The sequence below is a fragment of the Cajanus cajan genome, chromosome 1 (genome assembly GCF_000230855.2).
Source record: "Cajanus cajan strain Asha chromosome 1, NIPB_CcT2T_4, whole genome shotgun sequence".
Lineage (NCBI taxonomy): Eukaryota > Viridiplantae > Streptophyta > Magnoliopsida > Fabales > Fabaceae > Cajanus > Cajanus cajan.
In genome coordinates this window covers 717,899-733,157 of record NC_138517.1, presented here as the reverse complement: position 1 = coordinate 733,157, position 15,259 = coordinate 717,899, and the positions used below count along the sequence as shown (strand labels likewise).

The following is a 15,259-nucleotide window of genomic DNA, read 5'->3' as shown; positions in this document are numbered from 1 at the left end:
GATTCAGACGTGAGGCCCTAAAGTTACACAATTGTATTATTTGTTGACTTGTTATATATATATATATATTTTGTCTGCATGAGTGAATATGATATGTCATATTTATGAGGAATTTTTAGATATAGTGACCTCTGAACCAACAATCCGTGTCTTCTTTACTACCTGTAACCATCTCTGAGGTGTCCAATTATTTGGAGTTTTCACTCTACCAGCTTTATGTATACATACGTATACGCTCTATTATCGTTCACATGAAAATTGTGGATGCTGCGATTTTGTCTTGTTCTTATATAGTATAACTACGTCTAGCTTATTTCGATAATACAGGAATATATATACAATTTACATGAAATTTAATATTTATATATATAGCACACAAGTTAAATATGTACAATTTAAGCGTCTTATATATTGCAAGCATCACCATTCACCAACTCCCTCAACATCATCATTATCAAAGCTTCACACCTGTTACTACTTCCTTGGATGGGTCCTATATATATATATCTTCCATCATTTAAATCACTTGTGTAGGTTTTGTTTTTCTTACGTTTGATTGCTTTCAACGTTAATCTGTTACCAAAAAGGATCAAATTCTATGTCTATGGCATGAAAAATGTGCGATTTCACCTCCCTTCTTTAGAAAGAAAAAAGAATACGTCATATTCAACGTGACCAATCATTTTTTTTAGTCGCCTTCATCATTTAATTTGTCCATTAAATTGGCATCAGTAAATTATTCAATCTCTGAAAAGTGGCAAGTAAAACGCATAAATATTTAACTGGGATAATAGTGTTCTTTTTGTCGTATTCATCACTTAATTTCGTCCATTGAATTGGCATCGGTTTTTCTGCAATGTCTCCAAAGCAAGTAAAACGCATAAATATGAAACAGGACCAATCATTTTTTGTCGTGTGCACATATTTTATTTTTGTCCATTAATTAAATTAGCATCAGCAAATTTTGCTATATATCCCTCAAAAGTAAGCATAAGTTAACATGAGACTGGAAACATAAGAAATTTGTCCATTTTGAGACATCAACTATATATATATATATATATATTAATTCTGATTTCCATTGACAATTATTTACATAAAACTACAGTAATAAGACAATTTTTCCAAGGACCAGTACCAAAAGATAGAGATTATTGAGCTTAAATTTTACTGGTTTGGACAATTTAATCTTAAAGGAGGATGAATTAGTTCATATAGTTGCCACCAGCATAAGCTTTGTCGTTACTTTAAAAAATTTGTCATAACTTTAATATAGTAATATATGTTTTTTTATTGAGTTTTATAGGTTTAGGTGAAAGTTGAAATAAACCATTTCTATAATAATGAAAAGACTATGCTGAGAACAAGTAGTTAATGCACTTGGGGTATGAACTCAACTTTAGCAGAAAATGAAAAAGTTAAGAGAAGAAATCACATATATAAGGACCACCACATCTAGATCTGGTGTAGAAAAATAAATGCTGTCACATTTTTCAGACGCAGCTTTACCTGGTTGGTCCTTGAGTCAATGTCATTTTGAATGTGTTGAAACACCCTTCTACTCATTATTATTATGTCATGCATGACATGTATCAATAGTATTATTGCAATCATATTTAGATCCATAAAGCTTGTATTATAAAATAATTGATTTTCACGCCAAGGTGAACTATATATTACTATTCCATAAAGGAAAAGTCCCCTGCACGTATAGTTGAGGTCCCAGCCTTTTGATTCTGACACTATAACTGTTTAGTTAAAAATTAAACAAGAGGTATACGCCGATAGTGCGTGTTACAGTATATTTGCATCCACTTGTGTGTATATATACATACGATTATGAAGGAAAAGGAAAAGGGGAGTATTCAAGAGAGGATTTTCAATATGCATGGCTTGATGTTGATTTGTGATTCAAACAAAAATAACTAGTCTCATGGTTGAATGTTAATTGGGAATATGTTGCCAAGGCCCAATAGTGTCAATGGATTTGAATAACCACTAAGCCCAAACTGATTTTAGTCCCCTACATGCTGAAATCTTAAATAATATTGTTATTTAAATGAAATCAAATCTAATTTAAGTTTTAAATTTTAACTTAAAACGTTGAATGTTTTAAATTTAAATCAAAATGACATAAAAAATAATAATAATAACGGATAATATGATACTGTTTGAATAAACGAATTAAGTGGGGAAGATTCTAGAATTTATGGTTGTCTTAAAACTCAAAAGCAGGAACATTTTTAGGGGTAAGAAACCAAGGCCTCATTGAGAGAGCCCACATTGTAACCCTCCCTAAAGTGGCCAATCTTGAAGGCTCAAAATATTTATGAATTGAATTAAGTTTATTCAAAGCATGTTTGATTTTATTTGAGACGTGAATTTTCACGTCAATCATGAACCAACACATTATCACTTTCACGTATTTCATCAATTTGATACAAAAAAAAATTTAGAAGGATGTGCATGATCGACACACAACCAAACAAACTCTAAATTATTTTAAATCCTTATGTGCTAAAAACTCACAATCAAAACATCATATTTCACCTAAAATTAAAAAAAAAAAAAATCAGTTTTTCTTTCTTTGAAACCTTTAACTTCGTACCCAATCAACTTTTCATATTTCATAGTATTTTTTTTTTAACTTTTGAACATTTAATGTGTATTTCAAGTTCATTCCAAAAAATGTAATTATTTGAGTAAAAAAGACAAATATTTGAGGGTTTTATTTAAAGAAAAAATGATAAGAAGATATGATTAAAATAATTAATAGACTAAATTTGATCACAAAATCATTAGGGGGCTAATATTGCATATTAATTATAATAGAAGGACTAAAAATTAAAATAAAGGTAAAAATTTTATTTTATTAGAGAAATAAAAAATACAAATATTTAAATTTTAAACCAGTTATGTTAAGATGTCATTTGAAAAGAATATGTTTTAGCACGACCTGATATTTTGATCCGATAATTCGTATATATAAATCCAATTTCACGTTCAAATTTTACTCTCATAATTTCTGGCACGTAGATTTCATCACTAGAAGAATACTTTTGCATCAAGCACATTCGTGGGATAAATCTGTACTTGGCCTAGCATGTAAAAATGTAAAATAATAAAATAAACAAATTTTGGGAAGACGAAAAACCATAAAAACAAGTTAATTTGATTATGTTAAATGGGATTTAATTAAGCTGAAGCTTGATATAGATTCGAGATGAATCATAAATCGTTCTTCTTAACATAAAAAAGCACTTTGTTCTTCTTGTTAAATTCTGATGCAGAAATCCATGGTTTTCATTGGCAAAAGAGAATAATCCATTGCTCTGTTTGAAACCTTATTGTGATTCATTCTAATTACTTGTGTGTTCGGTTGTACCTTTTCTTAAAGTTTACAATTTGTAGTGGAAAATATAAAAGATATCAAACAATTTTTAAACAACATGCATGCAATACAAGACGTCAAAGTCAAGCATACAGAGTCATCACTATATTATGAAATTATTATGAACTTAACTACTATCCTCAATAGAGTCAGCAATTAATGCACTCATATTTTATAAGTCTTATGGGGGAAAAAATAATAATTCTGTAAACGTACTTCAACAACTAAAAAATTTATCATATCCTAACATTTAGGCGTTAGATTTACATCTATTAGTATAACCTTTAATTAATAAAAATTATATTATTAATATAAATATTGTGACTGTACATTCACAGTGTAATAAGGTACCTTAGTAACTATTATTGAATTGGTGCGTACAAAGAACATGAGTATAAAAGATTCCAAAATTAATATCCTTCTACAAGGATTGTTGACAAGTTCTAGTTTGATCAAATTTTAGACTACTTTTTTATTAGAATTTTAGATTACTTAGACAAACAAAAATAAAGGTACAATGATTTGTACACGAAAATAAGGAAAAATCAATAAAAACTTAAACTCTAGTATTCTAGCATACCAAGACCAGCTCTATTTATGAGTCCATTTCATGCACATTAACAATTTACTTTAGATAAGTTAACAATTTACTTTAAATTCATTATCCATGTTCATCTCAAACATATCAAGTTATAAGAAAAATTGTGATTATCCATTTATTTGTAAGTATCTAAAATGCCAATTATTGATTTAATTGTGAAAACATGTTATGTGGGAAGAGATATAAGAAATCTTATAAAAAATGATTTTCTCAAATGAAATAAATTTGTTATTTGACACGTCTAAGGTAGATTTGAACTAAAATTAAGTTGATTTGTTGACATATCTGAGATGATGTATTATTGATTTGTCTAAAGTTGATTGTTGATTGTTTGAGATAAAATCTCAAATAAAGTTAGTCTTAGTATACTGATAAGGATTTTCGCAATCTCTTCACTTGGCAAGTGGACCAAGTTTCGATGTAGTAATTAAGTATCGTTCTCAGGGATTTGAGAGTTTAGTAATTCTTGCTCTAATGATTTAAAAGAGAATGTTGATGGAATTGCATTTGAGTTAAGATGATGTAAGGCAACACAATAAAATGAAGGTTAAAAGCCTATTTTAGTCCCTTATAATAATTGTTTGTTTGAATTTAATCCCACTTTTATTTTTGGTCTCAATTTGGTCCCTAATAAATTAATTGGTTGCAATGTGGGACTTCCGTATAAATTATGTAAACATAGTTAACTGTTGGCCACGTGGATGCCACGTAGATGCACAAGTGGATGTCACGCGGATGCCAAATTTCTTGAAAACACCTGGAACCAGAACGGCTCGTTCTGTCTCAGAACGAGCCGTTCCAAATACAAAATTAACACACCACGAGTACAAAAGAACGGCCCGTTCTGGATGCAGAACAGCCCGTTCCAGAACTATAATAATTTTGAAAAATATTTTTTTATGATAAAAATTTTAAAATTACTTATTTTTATAAAATACAATTGTCTTATAAATAGAGTGATAACTTTTCCTTTTTCTCTTTCTGTCTGAAAAAATATTTAAGTATCACTTAATAATTTTTTGCAACTTATTTAAAATTAGAGGAATAAAATGATAAACATTAATAGGATAAACATAATAAAATTATTAATTTATTTTCTTTTAGTGTCCTCTAAATTTTTACACTCATTTAAAACAAAAATACTTTATATGTTATTTTGAATTAATTTAACGAAGTATCATATGATTTTTAATTTTTTTAAAAAAATTTATAAATTAGATCTAATTAAATTTTTAAAAATTTGATATAAAACATTAATTATTAAGTAAAATAAATCTATCAAGACTTAATCTTGAAGTAAGTAAATTTTTTCTTCATTAAAAATGAAGATAATTTTACCAAAAAATAAAAAACAATTAAACAATAAAATAAAATATAAAAAATTTATTAATGTATTTATTATATTAGATATAACAAGATAATTAAAATATAATTAATAATATATATTTTATAAAATTATTATTTTATATATATATAAAAAAAAATGAAAAAAATTTTAGTGGGGGGAAGTGCCCTCACTATGATTAACTTAGATCCGACATTGCATGTGGTTGTGTGATGAAATGTTAGTCTTGTGTATCCTCTTCCTTTACTTCAGGTTCTACCTCTTCAAGAACGGGTTGTTATTGTTGGGGTACATCGTTAATGACTTCAAGAAAAAATATCATGTCATTTCATCCTTTACTTTATAGTGTCAATTTGGTAGTAAGTGGTTCACTCCAGTTTGATTAACAATGAAATAAAATCTGTTCCCATTGTCATTAGTAATACACTGCATTGTCCTTAATGATACACTGTATAGCCCAACTGTTTAGCAATTGAAGTTATCAATTTCCATTGACAATATTACCAAATCCAGTGTTTGAAATGTTTTGTACCTTGGGTCTTTTTCCTTCCACGATTCACAACCGTGAACTATAATCATCGACAGTTTGTGTTTAACGAAGAGTGCACTCAGAACGGCTCGTTCTAGTTTCAGAACGGGCCGTCAGAACGGGCCGTCAGAACGGGCCGTTCTGGTTCCATGTGTTTTAAAAAAAATTGGCATCCACCTCTGCATCTACGTGGCATTCACGTGCATGCCACGTGGCCAACAGTTAACTCCGTTTAAATAATTTAGACGGAAGTCCTACATTGCAACCAATTAATTTATTAGGGATCAAATTGAGACCAAAAATAAAAGTGGGACTAAATTGAAACAAACAATTATTATAAGGGACTAAAATAGATTTTTAGCCTAAAATGAAAGTAGTAAAAAAAAGGTTAAGAAACAAGGATTGGTTCAGAAGTACTTGTTAACTCGTAGATCTTCTTAAAATAAATGCGATTCTAATTTCATTATTTCCACCTTCATTTAGTAATCCAACAAGATTCCTCAAGGTTGAATCCTAAAGTCATTAATCTCAAAACATGATTCCTCTATGTTTTGAGTTTAACACTTCGCATTAAGAACAGTGACTTGAACAATGTGACTAACCAAATCAAGTCTATTCCTAGAACGAGAAATGATTAGGTGTAAGATTCAGTTCGGGTTTTCAAAAACGTTTTCCAACTGGATTCAAAAACCAAAATCATACCACGGGTGATCAAACCGATAGAAGCATTAAGTAAAGAAACAAACACAAATAATAAGATCAAAATGCATATATTTAAGAAGAAGAAGAGTTATCAGTTACATCTAACCAATCCTTAATGAGTTTAGCCACACATGGCCATTACAAGATATAAGAAGTAAAAGAAGAGATTACAAAGTGGGAGGTGAAAATAAAGGGTTGGGCTTCGTTCCCAAATGACCCAGCTGCCCAAGTCTTCGTTCTTCCTCTATTTCTCTCTTCTCTGAGGTCTCAATCCTGTTTCTCTTTGTGTTTCGTGATGCCCTGTTTCCCTCGTTGTTCCCCTTTTATATCAACTTCAAACAAGGGAGATTTGCACTTTTTTAACTCCACCGCTGTGGCTGTAGAACCACAGTTATGGCTGTGGAGAGTCCTTCAAGATGAAGCAACTCCTGGCGCTGCAACTGTAGCTCCACAGCCATGGCTGTAGAAACTCCTTCATGATTAAGCAACTCCCTAAGTTGTAGCTATGAAACCACAGCTATGGCTGTGAGTCTCTGTGACTTTCCTTAATCTCCCAAGCCTCAACGCTCAAGCTTTAGACCTATAGCTTTAGCTTCAAGTCTCTGGAATAAAAAATGAGCATTCCATATTTTCACAGCTATAGCTGTAGAACCACAGCTATAGCTGCAAGTTTCTGGCCTTCAAAATTTCTCCCCAGATTTCCACAGCCATAGCTCCAGAACCATAGTTATGACTGTGGAACTCTGTCTTCTCAATTTTTCTACAAAAATGGAGGGAAAACATTAAGATTTTGCTACTACTCTTCTACCCTTTTAGTATACTTTGATTCTTCCAATTTAGGGGGTAAAATAACATATAAATATTTACAATTACCAAAAAGAGAACCAAAAGTTGAGTGCAATTCATGCATAAAAGACACTCAACATATGCTAGAAAGTTTAGGTTTAACTTCTATGTGTCTAAGGTAGATTTGAACCAAAATGAATTGTTGACATATCTAAAAGAAATTGTTGACTTATTTAAAGTGATATTGATACGTCTAATATGAAATTTCAAATATATTTAGTCTTGATATGTTAGAAAGTCCGAAATTAACTTAACTAAGATTTTGATAAAATTGAGACAATATGAAAAGGAGAAAAATAAGGTAACTTAAAACAAATTCTAATACTTAAGTATAATCCCACTAGAATGACAAGACATATTAAATATGTACATGTTACCTTGTCATTAGTATATATAAATGTAGTTAGATCGGCTTCCTTGTCTACAATATCAAGACATTTTGTAGAAAATTATATGTCATTATGTTGTTGTAGTGTAAAAACTAATTTTACTCCTTATGATCATATAAGGAGTGGAAGTTAATTTTTCTACTCACAATATTAACTGAAGTTAACACTTGTGTTATTGAACTTTCTCATCATCTAGGCTAGTATGACCATCGTATGGATTGGCTTAAGCTCGATCCATGACACAATGATTTCATTTTCATTTTAAAAATGGGCATCTTATCTAGGCTGTGTGATATAAGAATTTGTTGTTGAACTATTAATAATTAGATATGTACTTAAATTATTCTTGGTATTGTGTTTGATCCCTCTGGTAGAGTCAATAGTGTTTGGTTGGGGTTATAAATAGTGTCGACTTGACATATTGAGATATAAATAAGATTTTACATCGATAAAATAAGAGAAAAAATATATAATTTATAAAACATACACATACTTTAATGATTGAAATTTTTTTAAAATGATAACTAAAAGCAAAATTACAAAAATTTAGACTCAAAATGAATAATATTTCATCATTATAGAATTATATATAAAATAACCATGTGAAAATGTAAATATTATGACTCTCCTCTTGATAAACATATATCCGTTGTAGTAAAAAATAATCTCATCATGATTAAGACACGAAATTGGACAGTTTAAAAATAATATATTGATATTGCATGCAATACTTTCACATACCATGTGCGATTGGTATAAACTAATGATTGATCCAACAACTAATATGTCATATCTAGTTACAGTTATGTTGACCAAAATTGGTCAATAAAAGTAAAATAAAGCTTATAAGTATTGATTATTCATCATGTCACAAGACTCACAACAGCATCCAGCCAAAGCCGCCCACTGGTTGATTAACTCCACTATTCTCTTTCTGCATTTTGCTCGAATGCAACCCTTTCTATGCCACTGCCCCTGGTTTTGAATCATAATATCATTTACTGCATCAACAAGTCTCCGACCCACAGTGGCTTTTCGTTCAATTGAAAATAAAGCCACGTGAAATTGAAAATATTTTTTCTGTACTACAGTAACGTGGACCTAAATTGGACTAGTCCAAATGTGGTAGAGGTGAAATAAGCAACAAGCAAAAATGCAAAAATACTTGGTTTACAAGGGAAAATCTGATTTCCCTTCTAAATGAAATAATAAAAAAATGTACACGGTCACATGATATAATAGCGAAATGAGCTTGGACTTAGAAAATGTCCAATCGTTTTTAAGTCTTCCTTAATTTAGACTTAGAAACTATCTAATTAGTAATCACCCTCTTGTAGTTTGAGTGTTAAAGCAGTTTTTAAATCTTTTGAATCCCTATATATACCCCTTCAAGCAATGTATCTTCAGCAAACAAACAATAGCACAAAGATGACTATACCTGTGATAGATTTCAGCACTCTCAATGGAGACAAAAGGGGTGAAACCATGGCTCTTTTGCATGAAGCTTGTCAGAAATGGGGTTTCTTTCTGGTAAAGAGAATTAATGAATTATATGTGTGTCACTTCCATCACGTTTCTCTTTTCTCCTTTTCATCAATTGTTAGTTGGCATTTTGGTTTAACACATTGCATGTGCAGATTGAGAACCATGAAATTGACGAGAACCTGATGGAAAAGGTGAAGAAGCTAATTAATATTCACTACGAGGAGAACCTGAAGGAAAGTTTCTACCAATCTGAGATAGCAAAGAGGTTGGAGAAAAAACAGAACACATCTGATATAGATTGGGAAAGTGCCTTCTTCATTTGGCACCGTCCCACTTCCAACATTAGGAAAATCCCTAACCTCTCTGAGGAGCTTTGGTTAGTCAACTCAACTTGTTTGGTTTCTAAAGAATAACACTAGATTTATCTCTCTCTCAAACACACACAAACAATGCATGTTTAGTTCGAATTGGATTCTCCATAATCACGTTCAATTATCAGTTACTATGATTTTAGATAAATTTTCACATGTTTAGTTGATTCTCGGTCCAAAATTGACCCTGAAATGAAACAACTTTAGGTAACTTTTGCTTTGGATCAAAAGTTTCGTACTAAATTTTACTTTTAACTTTTTTTTAATAAAAACATCCGAACATAAATCATATCACTTTAAAATCAATTTTGACAACACTCATCCAACCACACATTTAGTCTTGAGATACTCATGCACATGCACATGCACATAATCTGATACCAATTGTATATGTAAATGCAGCCAAACAATGGATGAGTATATTGAGCAACTCATTAAGGTGGCAGAGAAGTTATCTGAACTTATGAGTGAAAATCTTGGTTTGGAGAAAAACTACATGAAGGAAGCATTTTCTGGAAGAAATGGACCTGGCATGGGAACAAAAGTGGCAAAGTACCCTCAATGTCCACACCCTGAGCTTATTAGAGGACTTAGGGAGCACACAGATGCAGGTGGCATCATCCTATTGCTCCAAGATGACCAAGTGCCTGGCCTAGAATTCTTCAAAGATGGCAAGTGGGTGGAGATCCCTCCCTCAAAGAACAATGCCATTTTTGTCAACACAGGAGACCAAGTGGAAGTGTTGAGCAATGGCTTGTACAAAAGTGTTGTTCATAGGGTCATGCCTGATAAAAATGGAAGCAGACTCTCTATAGCTAGCTTCTATAATCCCGTTGGTGAAGCCATTATTTCTCCAGCTTCCAAACTCTTGTATCCTAGTAATTATCGTTATGGAGACTATTTGGAGCTTTATGGCAACACCAAGTTCGGTGAAAAGGGTCCCAGATTTGAGTTCATCAAGAATATAGCCAACGGGCACTACAATCTTGAACCTTAAATAAAGACCATACAAATACTCTTCGTTATAGTTAATTTTACAAGTCATGTTCCACACTACTTTCTTCCCAAAACCAAAAGTACACAAGAAAGGAAAATGTAACAGAAGGATAGGTTTCATTTTTTTTTTATATATTTTTTTATATATGTTTCGGTATGAATAAAAACGAAGAAAATCTAAATTGGAAAATTTGAAAGTGAAAATCTCTTCTTTTAATATTTTTTTAGGATAAAATCATTATGAACGATCATATACTCAAGTACCTCTTACATAAAAACATCCAAATTAATCTATACCTCTCATGTAGCATATATGCACTTTTGGTTGAAATTAAGTTTGTAAGCATAACTATAATATGAGCATACACATTGATCTCTATTTATTCCTTCTATATTGGATTAGTGATGTTGGCAGTTCGAGGAATATGTTTGACAATATGATATTGTCCACTTGCAAGTGCATTGCATTAGTAATGGGAACACTGAACTTTAGATTACAAGTAATAATCCTTCTCGTGGAGTGAAACAGGACCAATCGTAGCCACGTGATCCACGTATTTATTTTTGGCAAGTGGACATCAAATTTATAATTGACCAAAACATAAAAAGAGTTTTCTTTTAAAAAAGCTAGTATTTTTATTATTCTACTTATTATCAAATAATGGAACCTCACTATGCATCTTCTATAGTTCTTTCTCCATTGCATTATCTTATGTATCTAATAAGAAAGGTGACATGATCAAAATAATATTTGACATAGAAAGAATAGTTATATTTATATAGAATTGTTAGCATAGATAAAATAAAAGTGTGTAAATCTATTAAAAATGTTAAAGTGCGTTGTACATTCACTTATTCACATGCATATTATTTTGTGTATAATTTTTATCATTATACTATAATTTGATTTATTTTATTACTTTGCATGTTTATATTCTGATTATCTCCAAAGTGAATAAATAAGAATATATAATCCTTTATTTTATCTAGTAAAATTTGATAATAAAATATATTCTTATTTACTTTAGAGATGATCCCATTTATAATTTTGAAGTCTTTTTTTAAAACTTAAAATATTAAAGAGAATGTGAAATTAGGATTTTGATAGTTTTTTAAATGTTACATCCCTCTGTTATAAATAAACAAATAAATAAAAAGTTTATTAAAGTGTCGGAGAATAAAATAAAGGGGAACTTTTGAGCTGTGATTGTGTAAAAGCAACCATTTCTGCATCTTTGATTCTTTGTCCAATTCCATGTTAATCCGTGTCGTTTTTTATCCTTCTTTTGCTTTCGTTATTTAATTTTAACATTTTCGATACTAGCCAAAGAAACACGAACAATTGTTCACAATATACAACTATATCTCCTTCACAGTATTTCCTTTTTTACAACGTCATTCACCATACATATTCATTGATCAGTTCAGCAACCTAATAACTTTAGCCTGCAAAAGACACGTCTTTATTTTATCATATGCAGATCCTAATTTTACTACATCGATCGTTCTAGTAAAAGGGATATGATATGCACACTGAAGTGTCATGCACCTAATGTTACATTATAATTTAATTCCTATGCGAATCTAGAACTCTCATAAGAATGTAGCACACTGTGTGAGGTGTGAATACGCCACCTTGATTCCACAAAATAGAGCCTCTCTTCCTCCACTGAGAATACCATATTCATATACCTCCTCCTCTACTTAACACACTCCACCTATATCAAGTTGAGTTCTTTTCTTTTTTTTAATTTCTATTGGAGGTAATCTTGTTCGAGATCAACTATAAGCAACAAAACTCTCTCCAATGCTGATGCATGTCTTGGATTCAAATTGGAGACTGTTAGTACCGGAAAATGAATTCGGAGGCACTCGAAATACAGAGGTGCTCAAAATCCTAGGTGATCAGAAAATGACAAAGAAGTTTCTGAGGAAGGACACGAAGACACTTTTCGAGAAACTCTCGAAATCATTGTACCAGGAAGGACACGAAGACACTTTTCGAGAAACTCTCGAAATTATTGAACTAGGAAGGACGCTGCTCAAGAGAAAGGCTCACAGCCTCGCAACCTCTCAAAGTACAAGAAAAATCAGGAAACACTCGAGTAGTATATTTTTCGTTGGTTACTCGAAATCCCAAGAATCCGGACATACACGAACATACTTCGCAACCTCTCAGAATGAAGAACTTAAAAGAGACACGATTTAAGAGCGGTTGAAGTAAATCATGGGATAAGTGTCAAAGGCTGCAGAACGGTTTGGGGAAGTTAATGAGCAGTTCCAAGAGTTATCCAAAGACGTGCCCGGGAATAAGCCACGAGGTCGAGGTGGAAGTTTAGAACGGTTATGCACTTCCGGGGCACGTCAGAAACAGTTACCTTTCCCAAATCTTTGTCTATAAATTAAACGAGTCATGCTCGTAGCAGGGGGTCGAAAATCTAATTCCCACAATACCTCACACGCACTCCGCAGCCTGTGCATAAGGCATACTGTGCATACGAGACAGCTTTGGGTACGATTTTTCGACCACCTTTATTTTTCCTTTTCTAGGAGTAGCATAACATAGCATAATCTAGTCTAGTGTAGTGTAGTCATTCTAAACACGTTTCGTTATCCTTACGAATTGTAATTCTGTTACCATTTAATGAAAACTCTATTTCTTACTTGTACGATTTTATTTTTTCACTGAAAGTCTTCAATTCTGTCATGTCACGAACACGCATAAATTGAAACATGAAATCGTGCTAGTTCGAATAAAAAGGATCCATAAAACGAAATCCACCGTAAACAAATTGGCACGCCCAGTGGGACTCGTTTGGTGAACTTCATTGAACTAATTGAACTAGTTTTGTGTGTGCTTCTATTTTTATGAGACTTAGAAGTGGGACAACTATGTCTACATCCAGCAGAAGAGATGTGCTTAATGAAGAACAGGGTAATGGAGAAAATCGGAATACAAATCAAGAAAATGTGCCAAATGAAGCCAGGGGGGCAATGTCTCCACCTCCTGTAAATATTCCGAACTCCGCGGGATTTCTGAATGCGTCACAAGAAATGGTGAACTCTACCCGCGAACATCCATGGGGAATGCCTCCGAATTGGAGAAGTACCCAGCCCATAAGCGTAGAAATGCCAATACCATATTCTGGGCACAATCCTCAAATGCAAATATCATCATATGGGTATAATGTAGTCCCAAATGGGATGAGCTTTATCATGCACGATCCTCACCAGCATGTTGGCACAAGCCAAGAAGGGTCATTGGTTCGACAAAGTAATTATATACCCACGGGTATAAGCAATGAAGCCATGATAGCCCTTCGACAACAAATGGATCATAGTAACCACGATATGGTAAATTTGTTGTCTACACAAATGCACAACATACTCACACCCCTATACGAGCTGATGAGCAAAATAGGAGATAAAATTAATGATAATCGACTCTCGAGAGATACGAGTGTAAATCTAAACGGCCTCGAAAATCCAACCATCAATGAAATGAATATTCGAGAAATTAGAAATCGTATCAATCTCAATCAAGGGGGACCTCTGAGAAATGTCGAGGAAAATTTGGATCATATAGTCGAGAAGGTACTGAATAAGCACGGATTTGAAACGGGGCGAAATGAGCACCCTTACTTTGTATCTGCCTTTCCTGACTATATTACCCAATCTGAGCTACCCAGGGGGATGAAAGTCCCGAAATTCTCAAAATTCGCAGGAGAGTTAGGTGAATCCACCGTAGAACACATAGCTAGATATCTAGTCGAGTGTGGAGACCTAGTGGGTAATGAATATTTGAAAATGAAATATTTTCCAAGTTCACTAACCAAACATGCTTTTACGTGGTTTACGACTTTGCCATCTAATTCGATTATTACTTGGACACAATTGGAAAGGAGTTTCCACGAAAACTTTTTTCGAGAGGAAATCAAGGTGAGCATAGTTGATTTGATGAATATAAAGAGGCAACATAATGAGACATTGGACGAATATTTGAATAGATTTAGGAAACTAAAGTCTCGATGTTACACGAATATTCCTGAGCATGAGTTGGTAAAAATTGCCGCTACTGGGTTAGATTTTTCGATTCGAAAGAAACTTGTAAATGAACAATTGAGAGATATGGCTCAACTAGCAGAGAAAGTGAGACGAATTGAACAAATTCGAGCAGAGAAAGAAAGGTTGAGAAAATTGACAAGTTTGTTCGAAGAGAAAAAGTAGCATATGTAGACAATATGGACGTTAACGATGATAATTTCGAATCTCTAAATGAAGAAATGGAAGTGAACTTAGCCGAATTGCAAACTGGGCCAACCTATCAATGCCAATTATTAAAATCTAGGGAAAATAATATAGAGGTCGGATCGAATAGAAAATATAGTTTCGATATAACAAAAGCCGATAGAATATTCGATATTTTACCGAAAGAGAGGGACAGTTTGCGCGATTTCCTTTCGAGGAAGAAAGATGATGATCGGGAAGTTATGTTTTATCCGAGATGTAGCGTTGTGTTTGACAGATCAGCAGCTAAGGCTTTCGAGGTGTCTGAAATTATGAAAAATTATAGAGTTAAGAAGGCTCAAGGAAAATCGAAAGTC

General features: G+C 32.4%; 1 protein-coding gene across 1 annotated transcript; it reads left to right on the top strand.

Moving 5' to 3' along the window:
- The first annotated feature begins 9,068 nt into the window (after positions 1-9,068).
- On the top strand, positions 9,069-10,859 carry LOC109818885 (1-aminocyclopropane-1-carboxylate oxidase 1). The gene is made up of 3 exons (XM_020384421.3): positions 9,069-9,333; positions 9,441-9,664; positions 10,062-10,859. Exons 1-3 carry the CDS (start codon positions 9,199-9,201, stop codon positions 10,654-10,656), a joined length of 954 nt encoding a protein of 317 aa, XP_020240010.2. The 5' UTR covers positions 9,069-9,198; the 3' UTR covers positions 10,657-10,859.
- The last annotated feature ends 4,400 nt before the right edge of the window (positions 10,860-15,259 follow it).

What these genes read in the sequence shown, in the direction of transcription:
- LOC109818885 (XM_020384421.3), top strand. Translation starts at nt 9,199, where the DNA reads ATGTATCTTCAGCAAACAAACAATAGCACAAAGATGACTATACCTGTG. An exon ending in AGAAATGGGGTTTCTTTCTG is followed by an intron (nt 9,334 to 9,440) that starts GTAAAGAGAATT and finishes TTGCATGTGCAG; the next exon opens with ATTGAGAACCATGAAATTGA. An exon ending in AACCTCTCTGAGGAGCTTTG is followed by an intron (nt 9,665 to 10,061) that starts GTTAGTCAACTC and finishes ATGTAAATGCAG; the next exon opens with CCAAACAATGGATGAGTATA.